The sequence below is a fragment of the Ambystoma mexicanum genome, chromosome 10, assembly GCF_040938575.1.
Source record: "Ambystoma mexicanum isolate Mex_15411 chromosome 10, UKY_AmexF1_1, whole genome shotgun sequence".
NCBI classification, from domain to species: domain Eukaryota; kingdom Metazoa; phylum Chordata; class Amphibia; order Caudata; family Ambystomatidae; genus Ambystoma; species Ambystoma mexicanum.
In genome coordinates, this window is record NC_090932.1 from 374246236 (window position 1) to 374272395 (window position 26160).

General features: G+C 47.2%; 1 protein-coding gene across 1 annotated transcript in view; it reads right to left on the reverse strand.

Annotated features, from left to right (window-relative positions):
• Positions 1-25533, reverse strand: part of PLPBP (pyridoxal phosphate binding protein) — a 416942-nt gene extending 391409 nt beyond the window's left edge. The window contains exon 1 of the mRNA XM_069617960.1: positions 25386-25533. Coding sequence (XP_069474061.1) covers positions 25386-25475 — 90 coding nt within the window. The 5' untranslated portion in view covers positions 25476-25533. The remainder of the gene's footprint in view (positions 1-25385) is intronic.
• Between the last annotated feature and the right edge of the window lie 627 nt (positions 25534-26160).

The following is a 26160-nucleotide window of genomic DNA, read 5'->3' on the forward strand; positions in this document are numbered from 1 at the left end:
TTTACTCATTCCTCCTCTGCTAACCTACCAGTCAGGGGAGTTATTCCCTTTACGCTCTCCGTTCTCATCCTTTCTACAGCCCTAACCATTGAGGAGTTTGATCCTTCCACTTTCCTCAATATCCCATTTTCTAGGAATCGTAACTGATCGCAGAGTTACCTGTGACCGTGTCGCAACCACTGGAGTGGCCACTGGAGAAAATGGGATATTTGAACTCAGGGTCTGTATACCCTCCTGTGAGCAAAGGATAGCACCCATATGGTTGCAGTGCGGAAGGAATTCCTGCACCCTCCTTTTTCAGCCATTCCTCAGAGACTTTAACATTATGGGCCTTCCCGCCTTTCTCATACAACTTCCATAGCTCTATTATGTTTAACCGGTACTCTAACTTCAAACCCTTGTGCCTTACAACTAAAACAGTATGCAGGTTTTCCAATATCCCCTTATCATAGATCCCCTCACTAGGCCATGAATTGAGCATTTTACCCTTAGTTTCCCTCAGCCATTCAAATGTCACTATAAAAGCTTGACCTGATAGCCAGGAAGTACGTGACAAATGATAGTGGGGTCTCCATACTCCAACTAACCAAATAATTTCACAAAACTAAAACACAGAAGCTGAACCTGTACCACATTCACCCACCTTGCTTGTTTTCACCACAATCACCTTGCTTATCCATTTACTTTAATTGTACTTCTCACTTTTACACAAATGACAGCACCTTTATCCAAAAAGCACATGCCAGCCAATATCTCAGACATCTCCTTCACTCGAGCATAGAAGAAGCGCAATGTATTCCACTACAACACCGCTACCGGCTCTCTCTTCATTACTAGTATGGTATTTTCTACTACAACATCGTCTTTTCCTGACTACAGGAAGACCTCCTTCACTACATTGACTAACCAAGAAAAGCAAGGTGATGGCTTCATCCACACAGTCAATACAAAATGAAGGGTGCCAAGGGTATACTTCAGGAAGGTATCTATGGGTGGAATTACCATAAGATGACACCTCACCCCTAGGAGAGGGCTCCAGCCAACCAGACAAGCAAACTAGAGGGTTTCAGGACAAACCTCACAACGGCCATGCTGGTGGGGATACCACCTCACACATAAAATAGAAAAGTAGGTAAAAATATATACATAGGACTACAACGTAAACAGTTCACTCACTCAAAGCATTCACCCTTTAAATCCCTGTACCCTCATCTAACTCCAGACACGCACTCCGATTGTACCCTTACCACGCCCCTTATATCAAAGAAACAACACTCTTTTCCCCCCATTTCCCCCTTTCTTTATCTGCCCAAATGGCACTCACTTGAACCTGAAGTTCTCCTAAGTGGCTCTCCTTCAATTTGCTCTGCACAGCTGGACCATGGCACCACGACTCCAGGGGAACAGACATGCCACAGCTGGACCATGGTACCACGACTCCAGGGGAACAGACACGCCTCTAATCAATATGGCACCTGCACGAAAGACTGGTCTCCGCAGAGAAGCGCTGCAGCCGTGTAGTGCAGACAAGAACCCCCCCAGGGTATCAGAACAGCCTGGGCTCCTACTGCTGGCTCACCTAATATGCACATGGACCTCTAATCACCTTAACCCAAAGCAGGTCCACCACTTAAGAAGTGAGTGCACCTTTGTGCGTAAAGAAAGTTTATTATACAATCTACCAGGAGGGGCTAGATGGTAATACAGTCAAACTAACCAGAGACTCCCTGAACCACACAGGTTGACACATTATATAAGTTTTTGCAACAGAAAACATTCCCACATATTTTTATTACAAACCAACCCCACACGATATACAAAAAAAATCCAAACTTCTACAATCCCCCCGTACTCATTGGTCCAAACCATCTTAACTACCTTCAGCTAATGTGTAGAGTACACGTCCTTTTAGAATTTGTCTGTGGTAGGTTGTGACATCATCCAGTTACACATTTTTCATTAAAAGTTCCATAATTCATTACAAGTTCCAGCTGGCCTGAGACCTTCTAACCCCCAGACGTGATTTGCACATGGTTTACAAGGAAACTTCAAATAATACAGGGGGCGAAGGGGCATGCGTTTCCTTTGAACAGGTGAAAACCATCTCACCCAGCCAGACTTGCTGTTGGCGTCCCTGGAACACCAATCTAAACGACTATCAATTCAACACGGAGGACCTCCGGACACAATCTAAGAAAATAATTGAAGCCCATATTTATCGATTAACTCTGGCCTCAGGCATCCCTTCACCCCAGGTTTATTGCTGGTCAAAAGCAAATAACCAGATTCCCCTGAACAATAAACAACAAGCTGCGATGCACTTAAAGACTGCATCTACATTATGCGATACTGCCAAGCCATAAAAACCCCAGGCCGGCCTGTTGGCTGACCACCTACTTAATGACGCAGCTAATCATTACCTTTCCTTCGGCCTCCAAACCCTGCAAAACCACTTTTTGCAGTCACACAGAGTTCACTGTGCAGAGCCCTGGCTGCAGGGTCTGGCCAAACTATGAAAAACACAGCTTACAGATGCGTACATTCCCCAGGTACCCCAAATGGTCTTCAAAATATATCCTTTGCCCCCCCCCCACCATTTCCGTTTTAAAATTACTGTGTCCTGTTCACACAGTGACTTCTTGACAAATCTCCTTTCTCGCATGCGCGTTTATGAAGCTCCTTGTTGCCCAGCTTCTAGGTGCTTTGTGGCACACCATAACCAGATTGTATTTATAATTCATTAGTGATTGTGCCATTTATCTTGCTGTATGTGTGCAAATGTATCACTTTAAGTGTTTCTTTGTGTTTTAAGTTAACATATTCCATTGTCATTAACTATGCTGGATACATATAAAATAGCAACACTGCGCCAACTTCGCCTCTCCCCGAGTCACCAATATGGCATGCCCAACATAACCCCTCTTTCTCATTGGGACCTTTCCTGACCACCCAAACAGGTTTGAGTGCCAAGGTCAGTGTAAAAATAAAAAAAGTCGATGTTTCTCGTTTTACACACACTGCATGTACCCTCGACTTCAGCAATGCCGGCAACCCTGTAATCAAATAACTTTACATGTTCACAGATATTAGCACCCTGCCCATCACAGTCTCTTGGCTCCAATAAAATACCAAGCTCAGCCTTACTTACTTCAATAGCCAAATCCCAGACATAGCACAGGACATCTCAACTTTTATATTTAAAAGATTTCATAGAAGTTAAAAAAGGCCAAATAGACCTCAGCATGTGCCACTCCAATCATTATCCTGAAATTATCTCTGGATGTCTGCCATTTTAATTAGGACTGCAATGCACGCAAGCAGAACCATAACACTTAAAAGTTCACCCATCCTGCCACGTAATTAAATCCTGAACACCGGTATAAATTTAAGAAACGGAGGATTACTGAGTTCTCGAATGAAACTAAATCTTCAAAGCAGCACTGTATACTTACCTTGCAGAAGGGACACGGGAAATGCAAATTACAGAAAACCGCAGAAATCCGAACGATATGTCCTGAGATATACCGTGTGATCTGCCCGACACAGAGAAAGGAGCCATCTGTGCCCTTCATAGCGCGTGGGCGTAGACAGCATTCAGCCCTCGAGAAGCGGATGTGACATAGAAGCTGACCTAACCCGACCCCCGTTTTCAAGGCAAACACGAGAAACTGGGGATCCCAACTGCTCACCTGAGAGAGGAGGGACCACCACCCCCCCTGGAAGACGCGCTGGCGCTCTGGAGACAAGAACAGTTGAGCGCTGGCAGGCAGGGTGGCCCACCCACACCCTGCCTCGGTCCCTCCTGAAGGGACTCCCTCACGACTACTAACCGAGGGATCGGGAGAGGGCACTGACGCTTGCCCATAGACAACTGCAGTGAACACACCAGGTACGTTGCGCTGCGATGCAGTGGTAACGAACTGTAAGGTGGAGCAGAGAAGCCACAGGACGGGGCTGGACTGACGGGCCCCTGGACCCCTGCACCGACGTGCCCCGTAGCCCCTCTGTGTTTCCCCCACAAGCCAACCCAACTAAATCGAAAAGCGACTCAGTGTCACCGCATGCACAGTTAGCTAAAACTGCAAACGCAAAAGGCACGGGCGACATGAGAGAGGACAAAAGGAAGCGCTAACACTAACAAGCGCAGCACCCTTCATCCACCACGCTGATGGCTACCCCAAGAGGCATAAGTTAGTTCCCCTCATATAAATAACAGAAGGCCCGGCAGCAGCGTTCCAAACAGCTGGCCCGAAGCGCGCTGCAGAACACACAGCAGGACCGGCCACCTCAAGAGCCAAGTCCGGGGAGGTATAGCCCCCAACAGAGCCACGGGGTGCACAGGAGAGAAGTGAATTGACGGCCCCCAAGGGCAAGCCATTAAGAGGACTGTGACTGGACCAACAGGTCTGTGGACCTACAACAACAGTGAAACACCTCTGCACCATACACACGGAGAAAAAGGACACCATAAGGCCAGTCGCTACAGTCTGCTCGCAAGACGTATCCCAGGCAGGATAAAAGCCAGAAACACTGTTCAGTACGAGATATCCTTGATCACCACTAACCTAAAGTGAACAGAGTCGCTGGCTGGCACTGCAGTGCAGGATACACGCACCTCTAAAACAGCAGAAGAGGTGCATTATTGGGGAGCACCGCAGACAAACGGGGAGCATTACGTGAATATTGGATCAACCACCAGAGGAGAGAAGACAAGAAAGCTGCACTAGAGGACACGCGAGGCACTACATAACAGGTGCACTATACACTTGTAGGACCCCAAAACTAAGTGAAAGCACGAGAGAGGCACAAACTAGCTACCACAAGTCACTATCGCCATAGGAAGGAGTGCACACCTTAGAAACCACAGCAGTTTAGGATACAGAACCCAAGGGGCAACAAAGAGTCAGGTGCGGCAAACAAGGCACGGTCAGCACTGGTTTAGTTACATCTGTGGGGCAGAGCAAAGATAACAGAGGCATAACCCAGACCCCCGCGGCTCGAGATACAAGGTAAAGGTTCTGCGGCACAGACACAGAATACCTAAACCGCAGTCACAACTTGACTGGAAAAAGAAACACTGGCACTAATATACAGTCTGTCCTTTGCGGACAGCAGATACTCTGCAGAGAACCTGGCACCATAGATGCTCAACAAAGTCAGTTACATTATTGGGACAGACCACAGGCACACTGCAAGTGGAGGCGGCTGTACAACTATATCACCAATAATAATCGTAAGCCTGAGAACCCACGCCACCTGAACTCAAGATGTTGCTCATAAGCACACAGGTGGAGGCAGACGATCCCAACATCGCAAAGAGATACGATAGTGACAGCCCAAACAGACACTGTTCACTCGCCCACCAATGGGAGTGGCATGGATAAGGCTGATTGAAGCAGGACAGAGTACAATGCCCAAAGGGGCTGTCCCCAAGAAGGGAAAAGGCACCATAGACAATTTCACGATGACAGTCACCAAGACAAGCACTATGAGCAACACAGGAACCGAGCAGACACTTCAGTCGACGCTTGCGTCACCAGCAACCACTATGGACCCCCAAGCAGTGTTTGTATCAATGCAGCAAGGCTTTGCTACTCTGAGTGAGACTCGATGGAATCAACATAAATGTAACATCTATCAGAAAACGACTCGAAAAAGTCACCAATCGTATCACAGAATCTGAGACACGGATCAGCACAACAGAGGACACACTCGAAACACAGTGACTGAGATGGCCAAAGACCTGGGAACAGTAAAGCTCAAATGCGAAAATTTGAAGGCTAGTTCGCGTAGTAATAATGTGGGCATAGTGGGGGTGCTTGAGGACGCACTCAATCATCCTATGGAACTCGCAGTAGAGGAGTTGCTCCAGGAACTACTTGGGGACCATGGATGTCGAAAGGGCCCATAGGTCACTTGCGCCACGCCCCAAACCAGGCGCATACCCCAGACCGATCATTGCAAGACTGATTATAGGGACAGGGATCTAGTGCTGCGCGCCGCGAGAGACACTGGAGCTGAGATTGGGCTCGAATGTGATTCGGATCTTCCCAGACTACACGCTGGCAGTCCAACAAGAAAGGCGTTCTTTCACAGGTGTTAAGAAAATGCTCAGTGAATGGAAGGTTCCGTATGCAATGTTGAACCCGGCTAGACTCCGCCTGCAACATAATAATAAGACCTATTTCTTCACCTTTCCAGAGGAGGCTGCTACCTTTGTGGAGGCACACATTCCAGCACTACCCAAACAGAAACCTGGATACAAGGGCAACAGCAGGAGCAGATCACCATGGTCAAGATTGATGAAGCAATGGAACAGAAGGCGACTTGAGAAACAATAGATTTGAGGCCGTATTGAAGACAGCAATAGATTGCTAGACAGATGTAACATACAACGCCTCAGTTTTATTATTTGTTCTAGAACCGAAACGAGTAAGGGAATCATGAGGGCAGACATGTCATGAACTCTGGCCTCGGCTGCCACAGTAGCGACCCCCCAATGCGGGTGCACGAACTAGCTGAACTGCCTAGTAGGGAGGGAAAAGGGGAATGGCATAGTTGAAGTTCAGGGAACTATGAGGGTGGATGGGGGGGGGGGGGTGATGTTGGTTGTGGGATTAAAGTTAAAAATGCACAGAAACGCTTCAAATGGATGCATGAGAATCTTGAGGGACGCTTGTACAACATTACTTTAATGGCGAGTAACGCCGAATATGGCTAGAAAGACCCAGAGGGGATAACACTATTAAGCTGGAATGTGAGGGGGCTTGGTGTACCAAGGAAGACGATGGCATACATCAACAGGCTGGGGGCCCAAATTGTATTCCTGCAGGAGACACCTGCTAGCACCAGGGTGTGGGAACCAATGCTTCTACACATCTCCAGTAGAGCCCGAGGAGTGCCGATGCTGATAAATAAATCGGTGCCGTTTATACATTACCTGACGAAAAGTGACTCAGGGGGACGATATGTGATAGTCCACGGGAAGTTAGCCGAAGTGGAAGTACTACTCATTAATCTATATAGCCCGAATATACATGACCCCGAGTATTAATCCGGCCTCTTTCAGAAATGTGCCAATATCCTACAGCACATATAATTAGCCAGGGTGATTTCAATACAATACTCTATATCCAATTGGACTGCACATCTAGTACCCCCAGAACACTCACTAATGCTGCCCATATGATACATACACACATAACAGATCTGGGCCTTTGCGATGTATGGCGATTCCTACATCGAGCGCAGCGAGCCTATAGCTTTTATTCGTCTGTGCATGACATGCACTCGAGGACCGACATCTGGTTACTATGACAGAAGGCCCTAAACTGGGTCACAGAGGCAAAGATACAACCTAGGACATTGTCAGACCATTCACCAATTCCGATAACTATGCACATACTCAAAGTTTCCCCACAAAGACCCCCATGGAAATTCAAAGCGGCTGCACTGTCGGACCACTTGCACAAGACCAGCATGATCCAACACATCAGTGAATACTTTGAAAATAATGACGGCACGGTGGGAAGCCACGCGATTCTGTGGCAAGCCTTTAAAGTGTATATTAGGGGCATAGCTATGTCAATAGAACTCGGCGTACTCAAAGATATTCGAAGAGAGCTGGGAAGGCGGGGAGGGGATATAGCCAAATTGCAGGAAAAGTACACCACAGACCCTACAGCACAAACTAAGCTAGAGATTAAGACCCAACTGGAAGAATTTAGGGCTGCAGCGGATCGCGAGATATTCTATTTCGACAGACCTGCTGCTGAGAGGCGTTAAGGGGAACAGTAGCGGCCTGGCAAGCTCCTAGCAAAGACGGTGCGAGGGGAGCAAGGAGGGACTGTCATTCCTTGTATAACACGCCCAGATGGGATAGTAGTGACGGACCAGAAAGAGATAGAGATAGAGAAAGTCTTCTCTGACTTCTACTCACGGCTGTATTCTCCCCAGAGTGTAGCCACGGAGGAAGAAATAGATAGGTAGCTAGCAAAACTACTCACCACGCTCCTATCTAAAGAGACAAAAGAAACACTGGAATGCCCGCTTACACAGGCCGAGATAGCAGAAGCTATTAAATCCTTGCCAAATGGGAAGGCGCCGGGCTACTCCGGCCTCTGAGCCGAATTTTATAAAGAATCTGCAGAAGTTTTAGTGCCCCGGCTCCACTCTTTCTGGACCGAAGCCCTGGAAAAGGACAAACTCCCGACAACTCTAGAAGCGATTATAACACTGTTGTTAAAACCTGGGAAGAGACCCCGAAGACTGCGGGTCCTATAGACCGCTCTCATTGATCAATACAGATGCAACATTTTTTGCAAAGATCCTGGCAGCCCGCTTGACCCCTTTGATGCCACATATGGTTCATGAAGACCGAGCAGGCTTCGTAATGGGTAGATACAACAAACATCCGCCACTGTTACAATATACTTGCATCAATCCCAAAGAACATGCAAGGGGTGGTACTAGCACTTGACATGCAAAAAGCCTTTGACGCTGTTTATTGGCCGTTCCTATTCAGGGTCCTGCGTAATCACGGGTTTGAAACGCATTTCATAAGCTGGGTTAGGATATTATATACAAAGCCATACGCAAGAGTATGCTTCAACGGGACACTATCAGCGATACCGGAGCTGGCTGGAGGCACCCACCAGAGTTGTCTGCCATCACCCCTCTTATTTGCATTAGTCATAGAACCGCTTGCAGATCTATTAAGGACTAGGCACAGCAGATCTATTAAGGACTAGGCACAGCAAGGTCCGGATCCCTCTAGCAAATAAACTGGAGATCATTACCTTATATGCGGACGACATAATGTTAGATTTGAGGAATGCAGAGCTTAACTTGGGAAAAGTATTTGGCGCAGTTAAAAAGTTTGGGGAATGTTCCAGCGTGAAGTTGAATTCAACCAAATTCGAGATATTCCCCCTTACGGAAGACACCCAAAAGCCCTCTCAACTACTAGGTCTATTATGGAGCCCCCAACCAGGTGAAATACTTGGGAGTAGAGGTAGCGCGTACACTGCAACTTGTTTGCGCCCTAAACTAGGCGACACTCACAGAAACATTATGTGCCAAACTTGAGCGATGGCGGTCCCTCCCGATCTCCCCGATGGGCAGACTTGCACTGGTAAAATGATAATCTTACCCAAGCTGTTTTATTTACTCAGCACTGTCCCTATATGGCCGGGAAGATCATTCTTTTCTAAAATTCAAGGAGCGAGTACGACATTTGTATGGCATGATCAACCCAGGGCGAGTCCTAGGCGCCCGAGGTTACGTGTAATGATCTTAAATATTCTATGTGAGCTTCTATGCTTTAGGTCAGCGTTTTTCCTTTTCTGATGTCGGTCGGGGCCCTGCTGACCTAAAGCATAGAAGCTCACATAGAGTATTCAAGATCATTACGCATAACCTTGTTATGCTAAATGAAATGAAAGTAACGCTGCCTGCAAAACTCGCATAATTTAGAATGGAACCAAGGGGCAATAAGGAAACCTCTACCATTTACCTATTCAAAACCACTAAAGAAAACTGCTCAGTGTATGCAATCACCACATTGGATTGAAATGCATGTGTATAAAATGAAATGAGTGTAAAATGTTCACACCCTCCTGAAGAACCAACGAACTTGGGGAAACACGTGTTGAGGGAATGTCTTATTTTGTGAACTAAAGAGGAGAGAGTATTTAAATTTCTGAACTTTGGAATTAATTAAATTGTTTTTTTTCAACTATCACATCACGTTTCAAGTATTTCATTTCACACTTCTGTGAAAATACATCTAAAGGTGCACAAGATCCAGTGACTAGAAACTATGATCTATTTCCATGTTTAACAACTAACTTCTTCACAGTGGGTTCTCATGAAAGTCCCATTCCTAGCATGCACATTAGTAAACTTCTTGTTGCCAAGCTTCTAGGCACTTCGTAGCACACCAGATCTAGATTGTGTTTATATTTCATTGCCAATTTTGACATCTTGCTGAGCGCGTGTAAATCCTAAATGTATCAATTTTAACACAAACTAACACTTAGAGTAACACATAAACCATTCTCCTTAACTATGCTAGCTCGCCAGCTTCGCCGCTCCCCCAATCACAAATATGGCATGTGCAACATGAACCCCTCTTTCTCAGTGGGACCTTTACTCACCACCCCAACACTTTATTGCAATATTCTCCATTACTGCCTACAGCCCGACATGATAGTGTTGCTCCCCTTTAATTATTGCTAGAGGATTCATCAGGGTAGAGGTTGTAGTTAATAAAATATTATCAAACGTGCAGCAGAGCAACCTAGTTAACAACTCAAGACATACCTTCAACACACCTCTGTCTTCATGTCTGGGAAAAGACATACCTATGCAATATTGAACAGTAGGTCACACCACATGGACACTTTCCATATGCAATATTCTCATGCAAGTACCTCAGACATACAGAAACATTGTCCCACAATGTACATGGGGATATTATATGCAAGCTAAAAAGTACAGCTTGGTGCAGGAGACCGCAGGCCAAGTAGTTGAGCCATCTGTCCATTCTTGCTACCCATCTCAAGCAGGGAACCACCACCTGCCAGTTCTTTTTCAGAAAAAAAAACCTCTCTCCCTCTCCTTCTTAACCCAAGTGTCCATAACCCTGCTTAATGCTACCTATTGTTGACTCCCTACTGTCTTATCACGATCTTGTGCTGCAGGTGATAAACTAAAATGCTAGCTGTCCATCTCCCTCGAGGACTTTCTAACTCCCCCTACACTATCCAAGTGTTTGTGTTCGAATGAGGAATTGGGATTCAAGCTGGATCACTCACACGCACGCTCATCCCTTCTGTTCTACTTCCCATCTCACCCTGCACCTTACTGAAGTGGGAGAATGGAAGACCAGGCTCCCGTCCTTCACCTCTCGCGCTTGGCCTAGAGGGTCACGGCCCAGACACCCGCCGCGAGAAGAGTTTGTCCATTTACCAGACGACCAGGTACCCTGGTACAGGAACATACGGATGTGTCCACCTGCTTGCCCAACAGCCCGCACTGGCCATGCCGACACCTGCGGCTCGGATCAGCTAGATTAAAAACCACACGTCGTTAGAGATGCCATGACGACCTAGACAACGGGAAGCACATCTGTACAAGTATACACACTTAACATTTCCACACCAATCTACACGAAGAACATACTCAGTGCTCTGACGTAGGCGACAGGCATATTCACGGACGTGCATCTTTATTATTTTTACATAGGCTTTCAGAATGCAGAAACGCAAGATGCATCATGAACTCATCTATAACGCTTGCTCACGCTTCCCTTGAAACCCGTTACCGCCATGAGAGGTATAATGGAAACACGATACTGGTCATGGAAATGTATGCTACTATAATCTAAAGCACCTATGCACCAAACAGACTACTTAAGCACCAGGCCCGAGTAGGCCTCAAACAAGAGCTCCCGTGGGCATTAACAAAGCAAGAGTCAGGTTGCTGATCCTGCAGAAAGAACCCGATGGAGCAACCAGCCAAGGTCGCAATGTTGCAAGCCCACATCCAAGAACAAATCATCAAAGGCACGATGTTGCAACCTCGCACTCCGCGTACCAACGTTAAAGTCATATCTACAAATTAAACCAGACACACAGTGGAAAAGCAATATTAATTGTGCAGAATTCTGCCTCAAACACGGTCCCGCCTCACGTGACCAAGCCGAATCTGACGAGATGCCAAAACCCAGGAGAGAAAAGGCGTATGGGTCCCTCACTACGAGACACAGGCCGAGACACTTGAAAGGCTCAATGGACACCTGCTACAGTGGGAGCGGTCAGCCTTCCACCTATGAATAAATCCTCACATTGTCTGCACGTACCCATATTGAAACATTGTTGCAAACACAGGTACACCGAGAGCTGGGAACAACGGTGGTCCCAGGCTGGGGAGCTCACGGATGCACCAATCAGAACATGGGGCTCTTATCTCAGACGTCAGTAACATTAGCCAATCCTCAGGAGCCTTCATGTAACAATTCTTATGTATCCAATTATAGGGACAACCCAGATATACCACCTGACTACACCTTGTCCACTAATATCATTCTCTATATGTGTACTATACTAACCCTACCACTCAAGTAACCAATTAAGAGTGGCGATAGGTTTTTTGTTAACTTTCTGAAGTGACGCAAGTAGCGCGTCATAATGCAGTAAAAAGGGCCTGCGAGCCCCACGATTATGTGTGTGTCAGGACGAACGCGTACGCTCCTCGACCCATCCCTGCCGTTTGCATAATAAACAGCAGAGTCGCCTTGCTCCTTGTGTGTGTCTCATACTCTATCTCATCTGGGATATACGGGAGGAGTTGGGGCCTCCCTGCCCGGAGGTCTGCGGACGGCCCGGCCGACCCCGGCAGAATTTCCCCCCGACATTACTCTTCCCACCAATCTGTCACTCTGATGCTTCTACTTCTCGCCTTCATCCTTTGATATTACTTCTCTTCCCACCCCGCACCACTATATGCCTCCTCCCACCAGCTACTCAAACACCCGCTACCATTCCATTCATGTTCATTCATTTCTACCCGCTTCCTACAAAAACACGCACTCCCACTGTAGAACCACTTCCAGTCGTAAGCCAATACATCAACTTGCTACACAAATCTCCTCTACAAGCCCCCTCCTCCCTTCATACTGCTGGTCTCTTGGTCGTCGCCCACCTAAAAAAAAAAAATAATAAATAAAAAAAAAACCACTTCCTCTTTCCTATCCCCCTGAGCCCCCTCTCTCCACCTGCCCAAGCTTGCTGTCTCTTCCCCATTTCGGCATGTATGTATGAGGGACAATCTTGAAAAGGGGACTAAACCTCATCCACTGTCACCATGTCTCAAAGATGGCAGCCCAGGATGGCCGAGCCCTGGTGAGCCCTGGTGAGCCATTGACACAGACAGCAAAGGGGGAAACATGTTGCCAGTACCACTAACCTAGCAACACCCACACCATGCCTTGGGACACCCAACTACAGCAGGCGCAACATCTGTCCCCACTCCATACTTCACAACATGGGCCCAGGACACACCCAAGCAATTGTGCATGCACGCGCAGCAGCCCAGAAAAGCCACTCGCGCTCGAGACGTCAAGCTGATGATACTCTACGTGCTGAAGCTCCGGTCAGCCAGACCAATAGCACAGCTAGTCGAGCGCTTGCTTGGACATCTGTGCAGAGCCTGCTAACGCAGGTTTGAATCGCGGCAGATCCAAACTCAGCATTTCATCCTTCCGAGGTCGATAAATGAGCACCACACACCGTGGGTAATAATACATAGCGCTCTGATGCCTGAGGGTTCGTAGCACTATATAAATGCTACATTATTATTATTAAGCTTAAAGCTAATTAACGTGGCTGAAACCGCTTCGCGATTGCTGCAAACAAAGCTGAAATACTAACACGAGAGATGCAACTTCAGCTTAAGCTGATACTAAACAGCTTAGCTGTTGCTAAACTATTACAAACCATGTTGGGTTTCTTGAATGCCCAATTCCGGCGTGTCATGGATCTACATTTGCTGATGTTATTTTTCATTTCTCAGAGCAGGCCTGAATACAGGTCAGCGAGAGAAGCAACAAACACCCAGAGCTAAGCAGTTGCTGGTTCTTTAGATTTCTGTACATGCACGCCATGTAACAGTGTTGTAAATGTACCTTGCGGGAGGTAATGCAAGGCTATATTTCTGAGCAGCTCATGTATGTTCCTAATGCAGATACCTCCGATAGGCTGCGGAACAGAGCAGAATCCAGGGGAAGCAGCAAAGAAACAGTGGGAATGATTGAGCACAGCCATAGTGTGGACAAGTATGTGTGTTGGAATGTGTACCAGGAGATCATGTAAAGGAGTAGCGGAGCATTCCCCCAATTTCCCCATACCTATCCCTAACCATTTACTTATCCTCTTCCCGGTTTTCCTAACAGGCCCTATCTATGCAACCAAACTGATCCTAAACCGCCTTTCCCTGTGGGGGTCACGGCGGCTCTGCTTACTATTAAGGTGCAGGCGCTACAACCTCAAGAACAGGCAGTGGTTTGAGCTACCTCCGCGTAAGAGGCCGCAGGAACACGCGACATGGCCATTGTCCATGTTCGCATTGCGAGACCCTGGTTCTTTGGGTTTGCTGGTAAGTATCTTAAGTATCTCCCCAGCCCTCATAACTCTGCACTGGCTTCCGGTTGTCCGAAGGGTGACCTTCAAAACCTTACGCATCTCCCACCGACCAATGCATAAAACCGGACCTCAATATCTTCAAGACAAAACTAAAACCCTACCATCCTCTATGCACTCCAAGATCAAGCTCTGCCGGCCTCCTAGTCATACCAAAAACCAACTCAGTCAGGTTAGGTGGATCATCATTCTCAGCCCTGGCCCCCGCTCTGTGGAATGCACTTCCACCTAACATCCGACTCACTGAGGAGCTCATGTATTTCCGCAAATTACTGAAAACATGGCTCTTCCCCTAAAATCGACTCTTAACTCAAACTGGATAACGGCAATCAATGACCTAGCCCAAAGCTGCTTTATCATAAACAACAATCCAGCATCATGATCCGAGCGAGAAATCGAAAACTAATAACCACCAATGTAAATTAAAACGGATAAACTGAATAGAAGGAGTGAAGTGGATGAAAGTAGTGAAGTGGATGAAAGGAATAAACTAGATGAAAGGAACGAAGTGGACGAGAGGATGGAAAGGATGAGTACATGATACAGATGGAGTGCACGGAATAGATGGAGTGCATGGAATGAACGGAACAAAGGGAATAGATGAATCAAGTGTATTTAGTGTGAAGCGGGTGAAGAGTAGTGCGGAGCGGATGAAGAGTAGTGCGGAGCGGTTGAAGAGTAGTGCGGAGCGGATGTAGTGGGTGGAACCGTAGAAGTGGGTGGAACGGATGAAGAGGGTGTAACAGATGAAGTAGAATGGATGGAATGCATGGATCGGATTGAACAGATGGAGTACATAGAGCTGAAGTACATGCGACGGATGGAATGCATGGAAAAGTTAGAGGACATGGAATGGACAATGTGCAGGAATGGTTGGTGTGCATGGAATGTTGGAGTGCATGGGACAGTCAGAGGACACGGAATGGTCAGAATACATGGATCGGCTGCAGAGCATGGAATGGTTGGAGCATGAAGGCGCTCGATCTCGAGCACCTACTGAAAACCACCATACCACATCACCATGCTTACTCTCTTCTATACACCACCACTCAACTAGAACATAGCGATACTATGTCACGTTCGGTATAGCTGTTCTCATACCAACACCTGCCACATACTCCCCATCAGCCTAACTAAACACAGCTGGCTGCACACCGCCAGCCTAGGCGTTCTCCTCAGGCCTAACGCAGCCAGAATCAGTCTGGTATCACCCTGCCAGAACAAACACATACTCCTAATCTCCCAACCACCACACCTACCGCTAAGAAGCAGCGGTGATACGAGTGCCACACCTGCTGCACACACGCACCTTGTGTGTGGGTGTGTTGTGTTGTGTTTTCTCTCTCCCTATCTCTCTCTCCTTCTTCCCTTCTCTTTCTCTGAGGGTTTAAAGGGTGGTCTAGGTGTGGTGCGGCTTGCAAGTTATTTTGTGCAGCTCTGCAAGGTCCTCAGTATGCCCAATGCATTTGCCCCTTCCTTCCAAGGGCCGGCATCTGCGCTGTACGGTTGCTACGTAACTTCTGTTCCTCTCCTCGGCAGAAGCTCTCTCTGCAGCCATTCTTCGCAGCAGTCAGGGGACATTACTTCAGCTGGCTGGGTTATTGCTGCTAGAAAATCTCTGCAACAGACAGGAAAAAGCTGCCAAGTATTTGACTTTAGAGGCAAAGCAGGAGATACGGGTCTGCAAACAAACATACTGGGGATGCGGAGACAGGACTTTGGTCCATCTTTTCTAGCGCCAGAAAGTTAGGACTGCCTCAGGGCATTCCCGTATAAATCTCCAAGCCGAACTAAGAGGGGCCCTCACCCACTCTTGACAAGGCCATGGGTACTGGTCTTGTAAGAAGCCCGACTCACTGGCTCTCGGCCAACATCTCCTTGCCTTTAAAATATGCAGTTCTACCTGTATAGGATGCAAATTCCAGATGATGTATGTGGGCCCCAGAACTACTGCTGGTAAAATCTGCCTGCATACGTCAACAACAAAATTGCATTGAAGTGTTGTAGATGAAGGTTTCCAGATGCAAAAATCGAGTGAACAAACATGTATAGGTTTTTTTCTTCAGCCGTTTCAAATTAAGCTGTTTTGTATTTGCAAATGTTGATCATACAACACAACTTGAAAAATTCTCTTGTGTTACCGGAATACATGTCAAGTAGATCGACCTAATGCTAAAAACATGCAATTCTGTTCGCTCTCACTTGTGCTGGAGTGACTTAATTTTGGAAGGTTTCCACAACCTTCTGGTCTGATGGGTATTTTGCTTGAGCTGCCTTCTACTCATGGGTGTAATTTTAGGGGGGTGCAAAGGTGTTTGTCCCCCCAACTTTCCTGACACACTATTTTGTCCCTCTCAATTGACAGGGGCCCCTTCCCTTTCAATATCATGTTCCCCACAACATTTTCAGCAAATTTACTCCACTGCTAATACTCCTAGATAAAGCAATGCCTGTGGCGTACAGATCATCAATGAGAAAGAAAAGCAGAAGGGGCGGGGGGGGGGCGCTGTTGCGCAAGCACATAATAACTGCATACCTGCAGGGCTCCATTCCTGGCCATATCCGTTTCGGAGCCACCCAGCGACAAGGACTGCTGCAACTCTTGATTATTAAGGGTTGGAGAAAACTTGGCGCAATTTTCAGAAAAATCTGACTTAAAACGGCAGAGAAATCCATCCAGACGGGATGAGCAGAGACACTGTGGTGTGAAAGCTGACTGTGAAAACCAGGCGATAAAAACTGGAGCCGCAGGTGGAGCTGAACGCCGAAGGCCTTGGAGGGGAGAAGCCAATCGAGACCACTGGCACACCGCAGAGTACAACGCCGGGTGCTTCCCTGCGTTGTGAGACTCTAGGGCCGCTGAATACTCTATCGTAACCCTTGTGTGAAGGGCGAGCCGGCAGGTTCTCTTGGCACAACTATCCCTCGGACACTCCACGCCATGACCGCCCGCGGCCTGCGTTGTCCCTTTAACCCGCAGACACGAGGCCCTGATCTGGAGGACAGAAGAGCATATCGGACCCCACGGAGGTCCCAGAAAGCAATATTATTTGCCCTTCTATAAGCAGATCCGACTGCTGTACGGCTCGGTGTTGTGGACACGACAGGCACCGGAGCAGCGTGTGGGCCACCGAGGACACTAGCAACGACACACGCCGGGCCCAACCGAAGGTTGCAGACTTTCCCACGGTGGCCTGCTCGAGTCGCGCAAACAAGCTCTGAGGTGGCAGACAGTGTGAAGCGGGCTGGAAAACTACATGTTGAAACCCTCTGCGAGCATCATCTGGAATACTGTAAATAACAGCAGGTAAGGCATAATACCCCTCCCCTGCCTACACCTCGATCTCTTTCCGCAGACTTGGCCACGGAACACAATTGGTAAATATTCAGACAATAAAGAGGAGCAATGTACAACACCCCCTGCATGTGCCCTGTGCCTGCAGTGAATGCCATCTGTCCCGATTACAGCACAAATCCAGCTACATACGACCTGGTGCGGGCCAGACTTGTTGGCGGAGGAGGCCACTGATGTGAGGGGCGCCGAGGAGCCACACAAAACTGCAGGATGCTACAACAGTGAACAATACAATTAGCACAACAGTGGTTACATGCCATGTAACTTAACGCGTGATCCTGCACAGCAGCTAGAACAACTCTGATAAAGGGATGGATTATGCTCTTCCACGTTAACTGCAGCAAAGTGTACACAGAACACTCATTGACACTGTAGTGTGGATACTCTGAACAATTTGTGCGAGCTGAAGCACTGCCAAACGGTTTGTGTGTACCGGTGCGTAGGAGGGGATACTTGTGGCCTAGTGAGATCTGCACAGGGGACATGGAGACCTCGATGGGAGCTTCTGATCGGGCTCACTATTTAATACAACTTAGGCAAGGAAGATAACAGAGTACTGCTGACCGGCACAAACCAGCCTGAACTCTGCTACAGATCCTCCCATTACAGGGCAAATACTGAGAGTTTTGGTTTGTGGAGGAGATCTCCCGGCCGTGCTCTTGTTCGGACGCATAGAGGATACAATATACTTTGTTATGCTGAGCTGAGGAGTGTGACCATTGTTGGGAATACACACCCTAAGCAAGTTGAGCCCTGTATAATAAAGTGAACACTAGAATTGTGAAGCTATGCAAGGGTATCTCCCCGTTTACAGAGAAGATAGCTTTTGAAAACTATCCCAGCACTAAAATAGTTCTGTGATTCATCCGCGATCCACATGGCAGCAGATACACGGAAACTAAACGATAATAACGAAGGGCACTGGTGCTAAGAAGGGCCCGACTGGTTGCGAGTTCCTAGAACCCGGCAACAGCGGCAACAACGTCGACTGGAGACACCCCAACAACATCCACAGCTAACCCCAGGGACGACCATCTACTCGCCACTATGCAGAATGGTTTTCTACACGTAAATGTTAAGTTGGACGATATTGTGGCCAACATCGGGTTGCTCAAAGTGAAATTGGATAAAGAAAGTGCCCATATAACGAAAACCAAAGCAAGGATAAGTGCAAACAAAGATACAATCGGCCATCACAGCCGCAACATTACACAACTGAAAGGAGAACTCTCTAAGATGTGAGGCAAGTGCGAGGATCTGGAATCCAGATCCAGAAGGAACAATATCCAAATAGTCGGAGTTGCAGAATCCTCATGCAAAGTTCCAATGGAGGTTAATGTTGAAGCTCTCCTAAAATCCCTCGTTGGGACTGCATCGTTCTCCGATCAGTTTTTGGTGAAACTGCATCGTTCTCTAATCAGTTTTTGGTAAAAAGAGATCATTGCACCCTGGCCCCCAAGCCTAAACCCGGGGCTGTGCCTTGTACAATCATCGCCAGGCTGCTCAATTATAGGGACAGAGATTTGATCCTCAGAATGGCCAGAGAGATGGGGACGCTACACTACGAGCGAAACAACATTCATATTTACCCCAACTTTGCCGCAGGAGTACAGGCCCAAAGGAGATCCTATGAACAAGTGAAGAGGCAACGCCGCTTGCGTCGAATCCCATATGCCTTGATTTTCCCGGCTAAAATGTGCATACAGCACAGAGGCAGAGTGCATTTCTTTGAGAACCCTACGGCGGCCATGGATATATTGAAGCTTTGATTCCACTACCACCCCGTGATTGTGGGGCAGACCAGAACATGAGCCCGCGACCCAATGATGAGAGGAGAGATCCAACGGACTGAAAGTTTTAGACCGTCAAATCCTTTATATTTGTTGGGAGTGATGTCAATAAGTTGTACCGATGCAAAAATATGAGTTAATGCCCGATCGGTGGCGACCAGTTTCGGAAGTCATGAAGCTGCAGCATACGCCCCTCGGGAAGGTTCCAAAAGTTATGGGAGAAACATCATCTTTTTGGGGTTGATGGTGCGGGTGGGGGAGGGGTGTGCAATGGTCAATCCCTGATGCGCCTGAAGGAAAGGAGGTACGGGTGAGGGATGCAGACCTAGTTGGGGGGGGGGGGGGGGGGGGGAGTTAAAAGTTTTAAAATCAATGATCATGTCGCCAAGAACGGTACGATATGAGCGCGAGTAGATAGCCACAAATATGCTAATCACAAATGGTGCACAACACGCTTATGGGCAAAGGGCTCAAAGTTAAGTTATTAACTTGGAACATCAGGGGCCTCAATAACCCGGGAAAGCGAAAAAAAGCAAGCGCGTGCATGACGCGAAAACCCACAGATACTGATGCTCCAGGAAACCCATGCGTTAAAGAAAGTAAATGCAGACTTCATTACCAGTTGGAGCCCACTCCCATACTACACTGAATATTCCACACAAGCCAGGGGAATCCTTACACTTATCCATCCATCCATCACTAGGCTTCCGATACACGGAAAGTATCCATTAAGACGCTACGTGCTGGTGTGGGGGGAAAATAGCTGGTCACCCAGTAGTACTGGTGAACACTTAGGGCCCAATATAGACGACCCAGAATTCTATCATACCGTGTTGAATATGCTCATCCCACTGGACGAGACATGAGTGTTTTGGGGAGGGGACAATTCTCGACACAGATTTGGACCAGTCTTACGATGCCCCCCAAACTCTCACGAAAGCGAATACCCTACACCAGATACTACTACATGTACCTCTAACTCATGCTTGGAGAACTCTCCACCCGCAATACAAACAATACACATATTACTCCACGGTACATGACTCAGAATCTCGATTGGACTATTGGCTCCTTACCACCTCACTTTCGAACATGCTGCAGAGTTGTGATATCCATCCGCACACACTCTCTGATCATTCCCCGGTCTTATTGTGTCTCGACTTATTTGATTTTCCGCTGCACACTAAGCATTTGAGGATGCCCTCTACTATCCTTAGAGACCGCAATGTGTCTGAATCCCTGCATACAGAAATTGCAGAGCTCTTCGACATCAACAAAGGCTCTGTTAACACCCATGCAACACTCTGGGAAACCTTCAAGGTCTGGGTTAGGGGTATTCTCATGGCCAAAACCACTGGCTTACTTAAAACGGTCAGGAAGGAATTGAGCCAGGTAGAATCTCAGTTAAGAGAACATGAGAAGAGCTACAGTATTACTCATAACAAGGATACCCTCAGGCATTAATAAACTATTACGCGACTTTCACAAGTTGGCTGACAGGGAGATGTAATTCATGGCCACCCCAGCCAGAGCTCACAGATACGGGGAGGGAGACAAAGCAGGTAGATCCCTGGTTTACATGTTGAAAGCAGAAAATGACTGTAACCCCATCGCTGGTATCCATGCAGCAAGTGGCATGGTGGTAACTCGAGGGTAAGATATAAATGGCAAATTCACATGGTTCTACACAGTTATACTCTAATTGTGATGAGAGGACAGTGGAGGAGACTTTGGAATATCTACGTAGACTGGGACTCCCGAGGCTAAATCCTCGCTGGATTTACCAATCACCCAGGAGGAAATAGTGGATGCCATTAAGGCCCTGACATCAGGGAAAGCCCTAGGATCTGACGGCCTAGGAATTGAATTATATAAAGTATGCCACGGGGAACTAGCCCCTATCTTGCTGAATGTGTGGGAGGAGGCGATGGAATGGGGCATACTTGCTGACTCCATGTGACAAGCCATGACAAATGTATTACTGAAACCACACCGTCCCCACATGACATGGCCTCATACAGACCCCTTTCCTTAATCAACAAAGATGCAAAGAGATTCGCCAAAATCCTTGCGACTAGACTCCCCAACATGCCCAGATTGGTGCACCCGGACCAATCTGGCTTCATTCCAATGAGGTCCACTGCCCTCAATCTTCGCTTTCTAATCCGGGCAATGGCGCAGATATGCCTGAAGGCGAAGGCCGCAGTAGCCTCCTGGAACGCCGAAAAGGCATTTGATTCTGTATCCTGGGAATATCCATTCTTGGTGCTTGAATGCTTCAGGTTGGGTTTGTACTTCATATGATGCGTTTTGCTCCTGGGTTGGTGTATGGGAGCCGGAGTCCTCACGAATCATACCGTATCTGCACTATTTCTCCTTGGTAGGGGTACGAGACAGGGTTGTCCCTGCTCCCCCATACTTTTTGCCCTAACAATTGACCCAATGGCCGCTTTTGTATGTCAAAATCATCAACACAGGGGTATCGGATTGACGGGCCCACCGCAAATAATATCACTTTATGCGGACGACAATGCCCATGACCATGAAGTAAATCTAGAGCCCAGTATGAAAGACACACGAATTTGCACAATATTCAGGATATAAAATTAATAACTCCAAATCAGAACTATTCCCTCTCACACCGGCTACCGAATATTAGTGGATTCAAATGGGTGCCGGTACGGGTTTGTTATCTGGACATTATAGTGTCAAGGGAACAGCAAAGATTGTATGCGGACAATAATGATTCCTTCCTACAGCGGTTGGCTGTGAAGCTACAACCGTGGGCCAAACTTCCCATTTCCCGCTACAGACGGATAGGACTCCTGAAAATGGTGGTCCTTCCCAAACTCATATTACTTTGGCAATGTCCTCCTATGGCCGGGCAGGGTATTCTTTATTAGACTCCAATCCTTGGCTACCTTGTTTGTTTGGGGGACTGGTGTCTCGAGGATGAAATGGTAAAAATTGGTGGAAACATATGTCAGAGGCGGCATCACTGCACCCGATTTCGAGCTTTATTATTTAACGGCAAAAGCCCAGTTTGCTAAACATTGGTACGATCAAGATGACACCGCCATACACATCCCATTAGAGAGATATGCAGCATCCCCCACTGATCTCCGCTCTGTCATGTTCAGTACACGCCATAAAGATTCCTGCAGATTTGACCCCGTCTGTGTCACTGTTCACACTTGGTCAAAGATCTATAAAAGAATCAACATAGAGGTACCATAAGACCCTGAGACCCCGCTTTGTCGCTTCCCTGGAATCTCCCCCACCTTCGATGAAGCCTTAGAGAAAACCTGGGATCCAGATAAACAGTTGAAAATGCGAGGCATGTACCTGGAAGGCAGATATGCAAGTAGACGATTATGTGGGTACCATCGGAGGAGGGCAGCAGAAATTACTACAATATCATCGTATGTGGGCTGCTTTTTGGCAGATGGCTGATGTTCCCAGAGGAACCTGTCACACATGAGTGTATACGAGTTATAACATCCGGGGATGGTGCGAAGGCAGGTATAACCAAACTGTATGCCCTAATACAATCGCATTCCCAATCACAGAAGACCAATAAAGCGGCATGGGAGTCAAACTTGGGTACTGCAATAGTTGAAGAACAATGGCACAAATACTGCCAAATGACGAAAACAGGGTCTTTGAATGCCGGCCTATGCCAGATTCAGTTCAAAATCCTCAATCAACTGCATTACAACCCTGTAAAAATGGCCACGTCTACGGAGACCTGTTCTGGGGAATGTTTGAAATGTGGACCCACACCCTAATGCTTTTCATATGTATTGGGCATGCCCCATTTGTGTTTTGGAGCAATGTTGCAGAAATTATTGAGAAAATAACGCATATCCGTTCTCTCTCACTCCCTTGAAATATCCATTTGGAGACATTGGTAAGGTTGCCGAAAACACGAGAAGGCTTTTCAATGTGACATGTGCTGTTGTCAAGAGATGTATACTAAAATGCTGGAAGGCCTCATATGCACACCGAACTGATGATTTCCTGCGAGAATTAACATTTGTAAACTAGTGTTTTTGTACTGTCCATCCCTGTAACAAAACGCCCCAAAGATATCTAGGCCCCTTTCAGAAACTATGTGAGATTATAGCCGATAATGACTTTTACCCCTGCCTCGATGTCACGATGTATTCACACCTAAATGGTAAATGCTATGCACTGTAAACAAACATTATTGTAATGTGTGATTATCAACATGACAATTAATAAACAAAGTTGGAAGAAAAAAAAACATTTTGCAACATGATCAAATTACCAATGGAAATGCCTATTGCTCTCTACACAGAGATCAAAGAAAGACAGCCAGTGGAGGTCCTGAATCCTTAAATGCAGAGGTCAAAGTGTACGGGAACTAAAGGGTAAAGCGTACAACGTTTCCTTACATTTTGGGGCAATCAATTAGAAGGACATGTTTATTAATTTTCTAACTTCTCCCCTACTGGAGATTTAAACCTGGGCCGTGCTGGTAACACTCCAGTGTCACACCATGCCACGCTATCTCGCAGGTGCTTGGTTGCTATTTTTTCAATTTTTTTTTATAGAATGCCTGGGACATAATGCTCATTGCCAGCAGTCACAATGCCTCGCTCAACACCGATCCGTGCCTTCTGCAATTAATCATGGACGGCTGCAGTGTCTATACAGATAGGCAGGAGTGAGTGACTATAACCCAAGGAGTGTCCCTTAAGAGGTGGGAATGGTGGGCAACTGGATGGGGAAGCTGCATGCTGTGCATGATCAACTAATGGTGGCTATTTAAATGCATAGTACTGTTTTAAAGTTTTGTGTGGAGAAAAGGAAGGTATATTGTTTGAATTAGGGGGGGATGAGTTAAGTATGGGGTCTGTTGAGCACACGAAGAAGGGGGTGGAGAGGAGAGTTGAAGGGGCAAGGGAACATAGTCCCACTACAACACCTCGTCCACTGCCTACACGATCACTTAAAAATACTTTGAACGTTCATTGTAGGGGCCACAGAGATATGCGTGGCAATTACGTGGAACACCAACAACAGTGTTCTCTGATTTCTTCCTACTCACTGTCCCCCCCCTCCCCCCATGTGTCTGCGTTTCCACTCCTTCCCGCTCCAGCCCCCCTACACTGGAACTCTTTACCTCTTTCTATCCGCTCCATCCCCACCTACTACTCCTTCCGAGCCTCCTTGAAATCTCTTCTCCATTCCCCACCCTGACTTCCTTCATTACCTTCACTTCTCTCTCATGTCCCTCATTTTTCCTCTTCCTACCCACCTCCCCTACCCACTCCATTCCCTCCTATGCCTCCTCCTCCTCCGTTTCCCCTTGAAACTTCATCTTTATGTCTCTTCCCTTACTCCTCCCCCATCCCTTCACCGGTTTACTGACCTAGGTAAATTGTTCTACATACTGTTTCATTGGTTTGTCTCATGTTTGTAATTATGCTTCTTTTTTATTATTCCCTGTATTCTTGTTGTTGTAGCATAAAGCGCTATATAAACTTAATAAATACAAATACCGGCCCTTCTAATGAACATGAATCTTCGCCACTAGCTTTGTCAAGCTCCAAAACCTCACCCGAGTTCATTTGTCAAACCGACAACAGCACTAACATTTTTTCTTTTTTCTTTTCTTTAATATATCTCCCCAAGGATTCTCACGATCTCGCAGACGTTGGAACTATGCCACACCCACGAGGAGGACCTACAAGCCGTTCTCAGGGACCCCGCTGTCATTCACTGGCTGTCAGCATGAAACGCTCCCGGGGTTTCCCTGCTCTATTACTTCTGGAGTGTCTCCGCACATGTCCTTTGGGGTCTGCCTGCCTTACTCTAAGATGTGTGTACCCCAACTCACTCTCGGTGGTCTCTCGCCCACCCACGCCTCACGTTTCCTGCCTCTACGTCCCCTCTGCTCTAAGACTCCCATAGTCGTCGTCTTTTAGATACTTGTTCCTGTGGCACCTGTCAGACCTTTCAGCTCGCGGTTCAACGCGTCTCCTGCTGGCTGCCGCCCCCACACTGACTCACTTGCGCTCTGCGGGCCTCCGCCGCATGTACCCGGTCTCGTACGGCTTTCAGCGCCGCTGCTGCCTCCTCGGACATGACGGCTCTAAGCATCGTTCTTACACCGGCAACAGGACGGCCAGCTCCACGGCTCCACCAATAGGAGACGTGGCCAGGACATTCTGACCAATCACAGCGCTGAAAGGCGCTACGGTATGGACAACATTGGCATCCATATTGGGATGGTTGTTTCTAGGAATTTGCCACACAGACTTGTTGCACTGTTACATTATTAGATAGTGGGCGGGGATTGGGAAGCAGCTCGATCTGAAATGTCTCGGATTTTCGGGAGCCGGGACTTTGGAGAGACATTCACGACAGGTAAACGCCTTTGGTGGAAGAAAGGGAGGTAGCTGGATAAGGCGAACGTGTGCCCGGTGCAATCTTAATTTTTCACCGGCATTTTTATCTGAAAGGTAGAGTGACCTGATAAACGTATGGTTCGCAAAACCTTTTCCGTGATCTTTATCTTTCATATGTTCGGAGTTTGCTGGATCTTTATATTGCTTAAGATGTAGACTCCACATCTATATCTTAAAACAATATATGGATTGCCTTTCTTACTCAGTTTAATGGTCAGTGAATATAAAGACATCTGACAAGCTAGCTCATGGGCAGACTCCCCCTTACCATTTCCATGTTGTTTATCAACAAATTAGCCTCTGCTCAGATCTCATTCTCATCTCGGTGTATGCTCTGCCACCTTATATAAGACACAACTCTCAGTCGTTGTTATGTC